The sequence below is a fragment of the Eschrichtius robustus genome, chromosome 6, assembly GCF_028021215.1.
Source record: "Eschrichtius robustus isolate mEscRob2 chromosome 6, mEscRob2.pri, whole genome shotgun sequence".
In the NCBI taxonomy this organism is placed as follows: domain Eukaryota; kingdom Metazoa; phylum Chordata; class Mammalia; order Artiodactyla; family Eschrichtiidae; genus Eschrichtius; species Eschrichtius robustus.
In genome coordinates, this window is record NC_090829.1 from 16,918,609 (window position 1) to 16,932,645 (window position 14,037).

A 14,037-nucleotide genomic window follows, 5' to 3' on the forward strand; every position below is an offset into this window, starting at 1 on the left:
TAGGTGTAAATGGGTCACTGTGAGAAACAAGCCAGGGGTGACCCGGGTAGGCAGTGCCTCAGGTGGTGGGAACTTCCGTGTGGCTGGCCACATATTCATGGGGACTGACCACAAGATGCAGGTTCAGGAAAGGCAGGGGCAAGTCACAGGTTATTGTGGTCGCATTGCATGCTGTGCTGGCCTGAGCACATCTACAGAAATGGGCTTATTCTGGGAGCAGAGTTTTGAAAGGGACAATGGACCCGGAGTGGTGCCTAGTGGGGGGTGATGCCTAGTGAGGGGTGATGCCTAGTGGGGGTAGTGCCTAGAGGAGGGTGGTACCTAGTGGGGGGTGTTTCCTAGTGGGGGGTGACCAGTGATCGTGTCATTCAGAGAATGTTGGGGGACCTGGGAACCTCAGCCCAGCAGCAGTCTGAAGCAAAGTCCAGGAGGCAAAAGCATGAGATCAAAGTCCTCCCCAGGCTTCCCAGGACCAAGCTCCAGCAGCCACAGTCCCTCAAAGTGGATCACACACAGTGACCACATTCCCAGAGTTGGGGAGGGGCCAGGATGGAAGGGAGTGTGTCCCCTTCCCAGGTCAGATTTGATTTTCCTGCACCCTGAGAATGGGAATGATGCCAGGAGCTCCTCTAGGAAGGCCAGTCTCTTCCTCCCCCGTGGCTTGCTCCCTTGTCTCCAGGACAGCTGCAGCTGGCCACAGCCAGCCTGCCCACATTCAATCAAAACTCTTTGCACTCATGGAATGAAGAGCCCATCTCCTTGGCCTGTAACCCAGTGTGCTGGCCTTGGCTATGCGTGCTGAGCGGAAATCCCTCCAGGCTACAGGGAAATGCCATCAGTCTCTCCCAGGGGTAACTGCTCCTCATCAATGGAGCCCAGGCCTGGGCAGAGCAGTTCCAGGCCGGGGGTGGGGGGGGTGCGGCCTGGGACCCGCAGCTCCTGCCCCTGCCTTGTTCGACAAGGCCTTGTTGGACAGCAGTGGGGACTGCATTCAACCGACAGCTTAAGATAATCACATGTGTGAGGCGCTGGGATAATGACAGCTGAATACCCTGCCACCGTTGCCATAGTGACCAGCCAAGCACTGGTTCCCTCCTTTTTTTTCTTTCTTATTTTCTGGGCCTCCTTGTTATAGTGCTGGCTGGTGGGGGGGTGGTGAGTTTGGGAAATGGGAAAGAGGAGGAAAGGGGGAGGGGAGACCCAAGAGGGGCAGCCCATTATATGCTCTTTAAATACCCCAGCTGGAGGTGTTTTAAATCTCAACAGAGCCAGAGAGAAACAGTGTCTTAATCCCCAGCTCCCTGTGAATTATTTAAAAGGGATCTTGTCAGAAGGATGAATTTGTCACTGTTTCAGTGTCAACAGCAGCGGCAGCTGTCATAATGGCCGAGGACCCCACTCCAGGCAGGGCCTGGTACCAAATGCTGCTGCCTGGTGGAAGTTACAGTGGCCCCGGTGCTGTGGACAAGGAGCCCCCACCCGAGGCACAAGCCTTCAGTGTTTCTCCTGGCGTGCTGAGAGACTGGGCTGTGAAATGTGCCAGGATGCCGAGATGCAAGCCATCTGGACCTCGGGCTGGCTGGCCTTGCCCTCTGTTAATGTGGCTCCCATGGCCCATAGCCATGGCGTCTCTGTGTAGTGAGGGGCTCTCCCTGGCTGGGAGTGGGCTGACTAGAGCTTATACGGCATTTGACGGGTGGGCATATACCCAAGGGAGGGCACACGGGCCCCACCTGGGCCACAGCCAGCGCCCCCAGCTACACACACACACACACACACACGCACACCCAGGCATGCATGCACACATGTACATACGTATGCGCACATATGCACACGTGCACACACCAAAGATGATGCACAGGTGCAGACAACTAGACAGACAGGAGAGAGTTGTAGATCATACACATCACGGAGGGAGAGCAAGACTTTCAAGGAGAAATGCCTGGTGCTCAGAGAGATGTGCTCAGAGGGCTGATAGCCACAACTTGCAGGGGCCTCTTATTCAGGTTGACTTCGGTGCATTACCACGTTTAATCCTCACAGCCATCTGGTGAGGTAGGTACCCTGAGTATCCCTGTGTTAGAGAAGGAAACCGAGGCTCAGGGAGGTTTAAAGACATGTCCATGGTCACAGGGCTGGGTCTGGCTGACTCCAGAGTCTGTGCATTGAACTTCTGAGCTAAGCCAGGGGTCACCATGACCTCTGGGGTTCAGGGTTAGGCAGGGTGACAGCAGTGCTTCTTCATCCCAACCCTTTGCTGCTCAGCACAAAAATCTCCTTCCGAACAACCTGGGTATGTTATGCTTGGGACCGTTTCTCTCACTCCCACCTCGACACAGTATTTCTTGCATTTTTCCACCATCCAAATTTCCAGAAGGATTTTGTGGAGATTTCTAGAGACCGCTTTGGGAAACAATAAGTATGTTTTCCATACTCTAATTCTTTCCATATTCTAATTGTGTCTGTCACCCCTATCCCCTGCTCTTCTGCATCTTATGCACCCTTTAGAAAATGCATCGCTTTGTGCTTTGAGCCCTTTCGAGGCTCTGGGCTCTCAGAAGCAGTGGCTGCCCCAAGCCTTGGCACACCACATAGGGCCATGGTGATGACCAGGGGCCAACGTGTCCTCCCAGCCCAGTACATCAGGAGGTAAATGAAGCATACTGGGAGGTGAGCCAGGGCTCACAGCCCTCGGGGGAGCCACTGAGTACATGGCCGCCTTGCTCGGTTGGTGTACTAAATGGTAGATCCCTCTGGGCTTGTAGGAATTTATGCCCCACGGACCACGTTTTACATTTTAATTAGCCCTCAAGCTTGTCTAATATCCAAACTCTTTCAGGCTTAGTTTACTGTCTACACAGGAGCTGTGTTCTTGGGATCCAGGCTGATTGGCGGCGGTGGCTCCAGCCCTGCCCGAGCCATCTGCTGTCCTGAAGAATCTCTGGCTTCCTGTGGGCTCTGTGAAGTCGTGTGTGGCCCAGGCCTCAATGGGCTTCTCTTCTTGTTCAGAGAGCAGCCATCTCTTACTGGGAGCCTGAAAGCAGGTCTCTGGATTTCCCCTGATTGAGCAGTGCCATGGGAGTTAGGGTCCTACGGGGTGTGGTGATGGCGACTGTTTGCAAAATAGCAGGTTCCTGCAAACAAAAGTTTGTGCCCAAATGCAAGCTGAGTGGGAGCAAAGCCTGTGATGTGTGTCCAATTTTGTCTCCCTGTGGTCTGGTGGCTGACAGTGGGCCAGGGACTGCCTGGCTGAGGGAAGGGGTCCCATGCTGAAACCTGCCCAGAGGCAGCCCTGGAGATTCCGGGAGGGGTGGGGAGAAGGCTGCTGGCTGCCCCTCTGGGTCTGTAAGGAGACCGAGTTCAGCCCTTTAGTCCCTGCAGTTTCTGCTGACGGAAGGGTAGGATTATTTATCTAAAACGGAGGAGATGATTTCCACACCCTGACGCGTCAGCCAGAGCAGGATGCTCAGGTTAGCATAACAGCGGTGCTGCTGCTGATGGTAATGATAATAGCTGCTACTTAGTGAATGGTGGTTGCTTGCAGGCTCAGTGCTAGGTGATTACTTACCTAGGTGATGATCTTGCAGTCCTCGTGACACCCTGCAGGGTAAAGAGCGTTTTGCAGATGAGGAAACTGAAGCTCGGAAAGCTGTGTGTGGTTGCAGAGCTGTAACTGGCAAAGGTGGGGTCCGCCTGCCCCGCGGCCACCTCTCCTGCCTCCCCTCCTCCCACTTTCCCCCTGCCCTATGCCGCTTGGCAGCCGCCCCGGCATCCTGGCTTTCTCGGCAACATGCCGGCAACACTCTTCCGCCAGAGAGTCTGTTCTTGTTCCCTGAGCCTGGGGTGCTTCTCCCACATGTGCCCTCCAGGCTGGGGGCTCCTGAGTGTCATTCAGATCGCTACCCAAAAGGAGACCTCTGACGACCCCACTGCCAGCTGTCACTCGCTAACCCCTTACCTGCTCCTCAGTAGTATTTAACACTGTTCAACTTTATACTATTAATTGGTTTGCTTGTTCATCTTCTGGTTTGCTCCATTAGATTATCAGGCCCATGGGAGCAGGACTTTGTCTCTTAGTCGCTGCTGTGTCACCAACACCTAAGACCACTACTTGGGGATGTAGTAGGTGCTCAATTCTTTATTTTAAAAAAGAGTTCAATAAACTGGGTTGGAAACAAATCAGAAGAGCCTCTTGTTAGGCTGATAGAGGCCCAAATGCCAATTTCAATGATTTCTGTCCTCACCTTAAATAGCAGTGTCCGGAGGAGCACCCCTTCCTGGACAGGCCCTGTGCAAGTGGCTTGTTCTCAGCAGCTGCTGTGATGCAGCACCACGGCAGCCACTGGGCGCTCTGGGAGGGGCAGCGTCGGCCCAGGGAGGTGCAGCAGTCCAAGGAAGGGCCAGCGATCATAGATCTTTCCAGAACTCCATGCTTGGGACTGTCTTCAGAGGCATAAGTAGCATCAGCTCCCTCTTCTTAACTTCATTTTATGGTGGTTCTCCATTTTTGACCAAGAACTAGTATTTCTTAGCTTGCTCATCCGTCTGACTCATCAGATTGGGCTCCAGAGGACCTTTGCCTGCTTCTGAAATCCAAACCCACCCTTGGGGGATAAAGAATGTGTTAGTGTTTCTGAAGGTTGTTCTAGAAGGGCAGTGTCGATGGACCAGTGAGTGGAGTTCATGGCAGTGGTTCTGAAGGAGAACGGTGTGTTCTATACACACATATGCGCACAATCGGCCAGACAGCAAATGCCAGCAGGCACTCGGGGGCTACTCCAGAGCCACAGACCTGCAGGTTCTGACTCCAACAAGCCAGTCTGAGAAACCGAGATCTTGGAGGAACCTACAGGGGTCTTTATCATACATCAAAGTCCTGATCTGAAAGCCGAACAAGTACTTTCTAATGGGTGTCATTGTTTTCTTCATTATGTTTATCTCAAGGACAGGCGGTCCATTGGCATCAATAATAATGCCCTTTCAAAGGTTGTTAATATTCTGCTGGTTGTGCAAGGCTGCTTTGTTTCTTCTTCTCCCAGGGACAAGTTAGCCTGGTGGCACCTGCTATAAGTCCCCAGCCAAGGACCAGGGGCTGAGGAACAGACCAGGAACTTGCTCATTCCCTCAATTTGTCAGTATGTACGGAGGGCTAGGCACTGGGAATATCAGGAGGTCCCTAACACAGTCCAGCCTTCTAGGGGGCAAGTCCACGTTGGGGAGGGTGGGTGGAGGTTGGATTTGTGAGACTGCAGCAGGACTGCAGAGAGCAAGGAGGTGAGTTCCAGGAGGTTACGAGGAGATATCCAGCAGGCAGCTGGATAAACAAGTCTGAGCACTGGGAAGAGGTAATGTACCGCATGGTGGTTGCAGCCTTGTGTGTGGTTGAGATCACCCAGGATAAAAAGTGAGAGGAGAAGGGAGTAAGGGTAGAGCCCCAAGAAACCTGTGGATTTCACTGGTCCCAGACATCGCTGAATAAAAACGTCATCATGTAATACCAGTGTTGCAAAGCTAAATGCACAGAATCATTTCGCTGTCGACAGAACTAATAAATTAGTCAAAACATAATTCCCTGTCCTCAAGGAGCTCACATCCTGGTAGCGGAAACCAAAGCAATTAACGAATCGTTCAAAGCAGTGTATTATCAAATGCTAAATTGTGTGGAATAGCTCAACCATACTTGAAGCATTTGGGAAGATGGTAGCTGAATATAAGCTGGGAAGGCATCATGGGAGAAATAAGACTTGAGGCCCCTCAAAGGAAAGGCTGCCGAGAGCGCTAGGCTCTGCCACCCATCAGCTGCCTGACTCCGGGCCACTATTGTGTCTCTGGGCCTCAGTATGCCCATTTGTCAACAAAAGGTCTTGGTCAACATGAACTATAGTGGCTTCCAGCCAGGTTGTTATTCTCCGGTTCTGTGTCTTGGAGGAGTTGAGATGGGATGAGGATGGGGTAGAAGAAAGGCTTCAGAACATTAGCAACAATATCAGGAGACAAAAATGGGCACCGTCTCTGAGTGATGGGAGAGGATGTGGCCCTGGCTTGAGCCCTGGCTGTCTCTTGCCTGGTCTGCTGTCATTACTCTCTGACCAAACAGCAGGCCAGGGCATGAGTCCAGGCATGAGGTAATACTAGCCCTAGTGCATGGCCACGGAAAGCAAGCAAGAGGTCAGATAGGAGGAACTTCGTTCTGGAAGAAATGGCAAATTGTGGTGACAAATTGGGCACGAAGTTGCCAGGGGCATACTGTTTGTGGATAATAGAGACCAGGCCAGCATTGTTGGGTGTTGAGGTGTAGGCTGGACCAGAAAACAAAGAGTGTTTTTCAGAAAAAACTATGTTAGTTATTAGTTACTTGTCATAAAATTTACTCGTTTTAAGTGTACAATTCAGTGATTTCCAGTACATCTACAGAATTGTGTAATCATCACCACAATCCCATTTTAGAACATTTCCATCACCCCCAAAAAGATTTTTCATGCCATTTGCAGTCACTCTCCTTTCCCATCCACGGTCTCAGGGAAATACTAACACTTTTCTGTCTATAGATTTGCCTTTTCTGGACATTTTATGTAAATGGGACCCTGCAGTATGTGGTCTTTTGTGTCTGGCTTCTTTCACTGGACATCACATTTTAGAGATTGTTGCATGTACCAGTGCTTCCTTCTTTTTTTATTTCCAAATAGTACTCCATCGTATGGCTACATCACATCATTTCTGTCATACCAATTAAAAATGTATGGAGCTGAACTGATCAATCTGTTCATTTATGGCTCCTGAGTTTCATGTCATAATTACTATACTTACATTGTCTCCATAGATTCTTTTCGTATTTTTATGGTTTCATTTTTAATGTTTAAATCTTTGATTCACTGAGAATTTTTTTCTGGAGTAAGGTAGGAAATATGGATGCAAAATTATGTGTTCTTTTCCAGATGGCTACCCAGCTATTACAACAATTTTAAAAAATGATTCACCTTTTCCCCACTGATTTGAGTTGTGGCCAACCTTTTAAATGTTGAGAGAAACTATTGATTTGACATCTAAAAAATTCCACCAGTTACACTGCCACCAATAGGCTTGGGAGTGGCCTTTTCTCTACATTCTTATGGAGACTTGATATTTTATCTTTTTAATTTTGTGCCAATGTGATAAGCAAATTACGGTGGTTTGTTGTTTTACTGGGAGGAGATAATTATAGAAAGGAACACAGGAGGCAGTGTGTCAGATGCCTAGAAGTGGAGGCTGAGAAGCTGCCACTGAACAGAGACCTTTCGTATGAATTTAGCTTTGGAACAGGCAGTGAGAATGCGTCACAGAGACTGGAGCCAGCACAGGTCTTGGGTAGAAGAAATTGGGTCTGAATATCAATGGGGTCATATATCCAATACTGGTGAAACTTCCCCTTTTTAAGGATCTGGGAAGCGGTGTGCCCGGGGACATAGGGTACCTCAAAGCCTGGCTGGGGAGGCAGGCCTGATGCATGAAAGTGTGTTAAGGGAACACACGGCCCCTTGGGTCTGGTTAAAGCAGCCTCTCTCTGTCCCTCCCCATCCCCCCTCCCCCACCTCGGCTGATGAAAGCTTAGAGCTTCTGCTGCTCCAAGATATATTTTCAGTGTCCACTGGTCTGGTCCATCCCACCATCATCTCTCACCTGGACTAGGGCAGTGATGTACATGTCCCGCTCATGCACTCGTCCAACCCAGTCTCTACTTTGCATCAGAGAAATCTTTTAAAAACTCAGCTCTGATCACCTGATTTTCCTCCTTAAAACTCATCAATACCTTCTAGTTACCCTCAGGATGAAATTCGAAGTTCTCCACCAGACTCATCCTCTCCCCAGTCTTCTTCCTGCCACCTCCAGTTTTTTATGACTCTTCATTCCTCAATGGTGCCAGGACACTTTTCCCACCACAGGGCCTTTGCACTTGCTGTTCCTGGGCCTTGATGCTCTGCCCCTCGTCTGCCCCTCTCTGCCCCCAGCAGATGCACACTTTTCCTGGCTAACTTCTATCCATCCGTCCCTCTCAACTTGGAGGGTCTTCTCTGCCAGACCTCTGTATATCAAGTACACCCCCCCTCACTTGGCATCCTGAAATTTTTCCTCACAGCAGTTAGCACAATTGTAATAATTTAGTTATTTTAATAACCATTTGTCTAATTTCTGTTTCTCTCACTAGATTATAAGCTTCATATTTCTGCATCCCCAGTGGCTAATGCAATGCCTGGCATAAAGTTGGCATTCAATAAATATTTTTTTCATTGGTGGATGAATGAGGTAGAACTATAAAGCAATGACACTGATTCCAAGTATCATAAACAAATAATAATGTCTGTTCTCCCTGCTGGGAATGCTATTCTACCCTCATCTCGATTTCCCCAGATCTTCTCTTTCAAGGCCCCCAATCCTAATTGCCACCAACTTGGAGAGCATTTGTACCTCCTCCAGCCCCCTCTGATTGCTATGTTTCCAACCCCCGTACCACCCGCGGGCAGGAGAAGAATGAAAAAAGGAAAGAAAAAGACTCCATCATGGCCTTTTCCTGAACAGCGAGGAGTTATTTTCCTTTCTCTCAGTTTCTCTCTACTCTTTCCCTTTGAATATACAGCTGTATTCCCCCTAATTTGCTTTGATCGCTCCCTTAGGAGTTGTCATGGAATCAATTAGATCCGTAGATTTTTATGACTCCAGGTCACCCAGTATGATTCCTCATTTTACAGATGAGAAAACTGAGGCCCAGAGAGGTTAATGTTTGAAACAATTACCTCGTTGGGTCTTATAATACCAATCAGTGTCATTTTCTAAGATAAATGTTCTCAATATTCCAGCTCCACAGGAGAGTAAATCCTCATTCTGTCTGTTTAAGGGCGTACTGGTGGTGATAGTCTCAGTGCTAAGGTGAGCCCCCAAAGGTGGGCTTCCTGTCCTGCTCCCACACAGCAGAGCTGCATTAGTCTTGGGTGGGTCAAGGTCCCCACCCTAATTGGGACCCCAGGCTTCACCTGTGCATTGACAAAGGAGCCCCATGTTTGTGCTGAGACCTCATGCAGCCCAATGAAATGATGGATCATGAGACCTGCTGTGTTTAAATAATTGCAGAACAGCAAAAATAATCCTTTCCTTCCCTCAGAAATCATGTAGGGTCAACTGGGAAAATGTAATTTCAAAACAGCCATGGGAGAGAGGCCTGAAAATTTGAACTGAAACAACTGTCAGCAATGACTTCTCCCTAATGTATTCGCTTTCTGGTTCCAAAAAAACAGGCAAGCAGAATATAACTTTAACGAACACATTTAAATAGAACATAACACAATCTAAAGAAGGAATAAAAAGTGGTTCCTCAACATCTAGAGATTCAATAAGAAATGAAGCAAGGTCTAGGTGCAGCTGGCTCTGTGTGAGGATCCCGGAAGGAGCCCACCAGCTAGAGAGGGAACGGGGCCCCCTGAGAGTTCTGGGAGGGGCCTGGGAAGAAGGAGTGGCCATGGGGTCACTGTACAGGCCTGGGTGGGCGGGGCCAGCTCTCCACGTACCCATCTTTCCTCTGCACCATGCCTGGTCTTCAGAAGCCCCGGTACAAGTTTAAAGGACAGCCTTGCTTTGCCCTCCTGCTCCTACAGATAATTAATTCTGTGCAAGAAGAAATTCTGGTATATTTCCCACGTACACTTGATTAGCTTTTAGCTCTTTTAATAAAGAATTCTAATTTATATATTTCAAGTCCACACTGTGAATAATAAGCAATTAACACAATATTTAAAGAAATGGCACTTGTTTGGTTTCTTTTGTCACCACTGCTAAACAGTCAAGGACCTTGATCTATTTTCTCTTTTCACTTTAGAAGTTGAATTTCTTCTGCTCCTTATTTACTTCTTTAGCAAACACATTGGAACCTCCTGGGAAGACCCCCAGTTCTTGAGGTCAGGGTCCTGAGAGCTCCCCAGTGTGGGCAGCTGCTTCATCTCCCAGCACAAGGAAGTAAGAATGACCCAGCAACTCTTCTTTGACCCCTGCCCCGGAGTGGCTCATTAAGTAAGCTGTGTCTGTATGGACCCCCTCCCCTTATTGCCTGTTACTGAAATAAGTTACTAGGTGAATTTCTTTGGCCATTCACAGCACTTGTTTCTAGTTCCTCTCTTTCCCATCTCCTTTATGGCCATGTGACCATGGGTGAATTGCGTGGTGTCTTTTCACCTGTAAATTGAGGATGATAATCTAGTTGTATGGGGAACTGTTGAGACTATTGAGAGATATCACTTACTAAATGCATTTTTCCTCCTCTCCTTCGAATCTACAGGACTGCTAAAAATGAGAGCTCTCTTTTCCAACATGAATCACAATAGTCTCTCCCTTATTAAGAAGCTTTCCTTATTCCCTAAGTAACCCCCTCCAACATTCTCTTCCATCACATCTTTGTTTGATGTGTGTGCACAATGACACTTAATTTGCTTCATTAAGGATCTCTCTTAGTATCTCTACTCTCATCCGCTTCACAGTCTAACTCTTTCAGAGATTGATGTTATAAAACAAAAGTTTATGTGAATCTAAGTTTATTGAACAATTCTGAAAAGCTTTATATTCATATGCTTTTTGGAGATATAAAATAGTTTCACCACAATAAAGAAATTAGGTTCAGAAATGAGAATTTCCCAGGTGAGGGTGTCATGTGGTCAGACCCGTAGTACACAGAGTGACTGTTGAGAGCAGAGGCAGTGGCATTGAAGATGAAAGTGCCTACCATTGCACGGGGCTAAGAGCTGCAGGTGGTCCCTTGGATGTAATGAGTCATTGTCACAATGAGAGCTGTGGGTTAGATGAAGGGAGGTTTTCTAGGGTGAAGTCTGTTATATTTTGGAATGGGCTGCAGAGAAGTCTTCCAAAGTCTTCTTATAAGGAGACCTTTAAAAGCAAGTTCAAGTTAGGTGCGTTCATTTCTCAAGTGAAGCAGCCAGACTGGTGAGCTCGTAAGGCCCCCTCCAGTGCCAGGCTTCTCCTCCGCTCTGCCTCTCCTTGTCTTCTTACTCTCTATTTTGTGTTTTTCATGTGTGTGCCTGGACTGCTTGGTACAGTGGGAAGAAGTCAGTGGCTATGATGAAAACCTGAACACCATCCGCACCTACCAGGTATGCAATGTCTTCGAGCCCAACCAGAACAACTGGCTGCTCACCACCTTCATCAACCGGCGGGGGGCCCATCGCATCTACACGGAGATGCGCTTCACTGTGAGGGACTGCAGCAGCCTCCCCAACGTTCCAGGCTCCTGCAAGGAGACCTTCAACTTGTACTACTATGAGACTGACTCTGTCATTGCCACCAAGAAGTCGGCCTTCTGGTCCGAAGCCCCTTACCTCAAAGTGGACACCATTGCTGCAGATGAGAGCTTCTCCCAGGTGGACTTCGGGGGAAGGTTGATGAAGGTCAACACAGAAGTCAGGAGCTTTGGGCCTCTTACGCGGAATGGTTTTTATCTTGCTTTCCAGGATTATGGAGCCTGTATGTCTCTCCTTTCTGTCCGTGTCTTCTTCAAAAAGTGTCCTAGCATTGTGCAAAATTTTGCAGTGTTCCCAGAGACCATGACTGGGGCGGAAAGCACATCTTTGGTGATTGCTCGGGGCACGTGCATCCCCAATGCAGAGGAAGTGGACGTGCCCATCAAACTCTACTGCAACGGGGACGGGGAGTGGATGGTGCCCATCGGGCGCTGCACCTGTAAGCCTGGCTATGAGCCTGAGAACAGCGTGGCCTGCAAGGGTAAGCCCTGAGGCTCTTGAGGCCTCTACTTCCTGCCCTCCTGGGGCAGGGCCGAGTCAGCAAAGGTCCCTGCCTCCAGCTTGGGATCATAAAGGAACAGAAGAGCCTAATGGCTTCTTCTAAAGTTCTGGGGGGAAAATCCATCTCCAGTGCTAGGCCTGATGATTTTCCAGTTGTGTTCAACTGGATATCCATATTTATTGCGGGGGGAAGAGAAGGGGAGAATTCCAAATGGTGGATAATAACTTAATAACCACTCAGGCATATTTAGTTTTGGGGACACTGGCACTCATATTCTCTTTCTCTCTCTTTTTCTCCCTCTTTCAGACACACAGACACACACACAGACCCACACACCTGCATCCAGTCCAGCCCCGTGCTCTGAGGCGTGGATTATTTGGGTTGTCATAGACAAGTCACTCAAGGGTAACTGAGAAATGACTGAATTTGGAAAATATTTTTGTTCATTTCAGTCCAGCTCCCACAGCACTCAGCTTGGTACCGAACTCATGTAGCTCATTAACTCAAAGCCCCCTGGCTTGGCTGTCTTCCTCCAGGGTCTCAGTGCCAGGCTCTGGGGCAGGAATGGGGTCTAGCGTTAGTAGGTCCTGGAAGGAGGTGAAGCTGTTGGAATCGGGGTGGGACAGTACTGTGTGTTCTATTACCTTTGCTTTGGGATGATACAGAGTGATGGCGACTGTGCAGATGGGGGTGTCAGGGTACCCTGTGCTCACACTGACCCTCCTCAGTCCAGGAGAGCACGTGTGCAATACATGGCAATAAACGTGCTGAACTGGCTTGAGACTCGATCTTCTCTGGGAGTTAATAGAGGGGTCTAGAGGGTCCATGGCTCGTCTGTTGCCTGAGTACATGGAAGCTGAACAGGAGGGAATCCAAAGTTGGGGAAGAGAAGATTGTTTTCCTTTATCTTTTGCTTGTGGCTTTCAAAGTTTCAGATTCTTTCAAGAGCAAGGCTTCCCATATGGACCTCAGAAACCACCTTGACCCTAACTCCTTACTGGGGTTGCCCCAGTCCTTTGGGGACAAGATGGAGGTGGGGGGGGGCTGTGGTTGCTCCTTCTTCTCCATCATGAGCCTCATGCCAGCTGTCCCCCGTCATCATCCCCACCCTGCCTGAGCATCAGAACATCCCTTGCGTGTCTCCTTCCCCACTCACCTCGCTCGCCAAACAACACCTGCAGGCAAAGCACCAGGCACTGGATTGCTAATGCCCACCTGCTCTACGATCCTTTGGACTCAGCTAATTGCCTGGGCTGGGGCACTCACACAGCCTTTCTGAGGCCTGCTGAGAGCGGAGAGCTGTGCCTTTGTGTCTTTATTGGGTTTCTTGGTTATGGTACCCGTGATGGATGATGTGGAAACTGGGGGGAGAGAGTGCCAGATCAAGTGATAAATCAACGCAGACAGGTTTAAAACCAACCCAGCCTGGTCCCACAGCGCTCCTCTTTGTCCCATTGTTTTGGGGTGGGAGGGAGGTGCCCTCTTGGGCATGTGTCAGGGTCTGAGTGGAGACCCAGGCCCCAGGCTGAGTTCTTAAAGGCGCAGATGCGGCAGCTGCCTGGCATGCTCGCAATAGCACGGGTGATTTCTCCAGGCTTCAAAGGGTTGCCACACTGCACTTGCTGGCTGGGGCCCTCTTGTTTCTCATTATTTCCTGAGCAGAACGGCAGGAACCAGAGCAAGCATTGATTGGTTCTGATTTAATTGGGACTCTGGGAACAGCCTCTCATTTCTCTGGGCTAATTGGAAGTTTTCTCTTTTGGGGGGTTCTTGTGTCCCCGTTGCTTGTCCGTCACCTCCTGTGGTTGTCCTGGGAGGGCCTATGGGGACAAATATGTAAATCCAAGTGGTTACTTTCCATCCTCCCTACTCAGCCCCACCCTCCTCCTGACTTTTGGTGGATGTTCCTGATCTAGAGCTGTCATGAACCTGACCTGACTTCACAAACTACTTGTTGCAAACTCACTGGAAGCTGGAGGAGATGGGGAGCCCAGGACATCATCACTTTGCCATTTCAGAGGCACAGGCAGCCACATTTTGGTGGCATTTCTAAGAGCAGAGAGTGGCAAGCCAGGCGGCATCATGGGTTCTGCAGCCCAGCGGCCTGGCTGAGCTCAGTGCCCTAGAAAGGCAGAAAAGCACCTTTTCTTCTATCTCAAGAACTTTAAGCTGAATCTTTCAAATTCTTTGACCGCAGCCCTGTAAGATGAGCTTCATGATAGGATTGCCCAACGGGCTACTTCATTGAGAAACCTCTCGGGC

The 14,037-nt window shown here is 49.2% G+C and overlaps 1 protein-coding gene across 1 annotated transcript in view; it reads left to right on the forward strand.

Moving 5' to 3' along the window:
* Nucleotides 1-14,037, forward strand: part of EPHB1 (EPH receptor B1) — a 285,410-nt gene that overhangs the window by 11,955 nt on the left and 259,418 nt on the right. Inside the window, exon 3 of the mRNA XM_068545612.1 lies at nucleotides 11,073-11,754. Coding sequence (XP_068401713.1) covers nucleotides 11,073-11,754 — 682 coding nt within the window. The remainder of the gene's footprint in view (nucleotides 1-11,072; nucleotides 11,755-14,037) is intronic.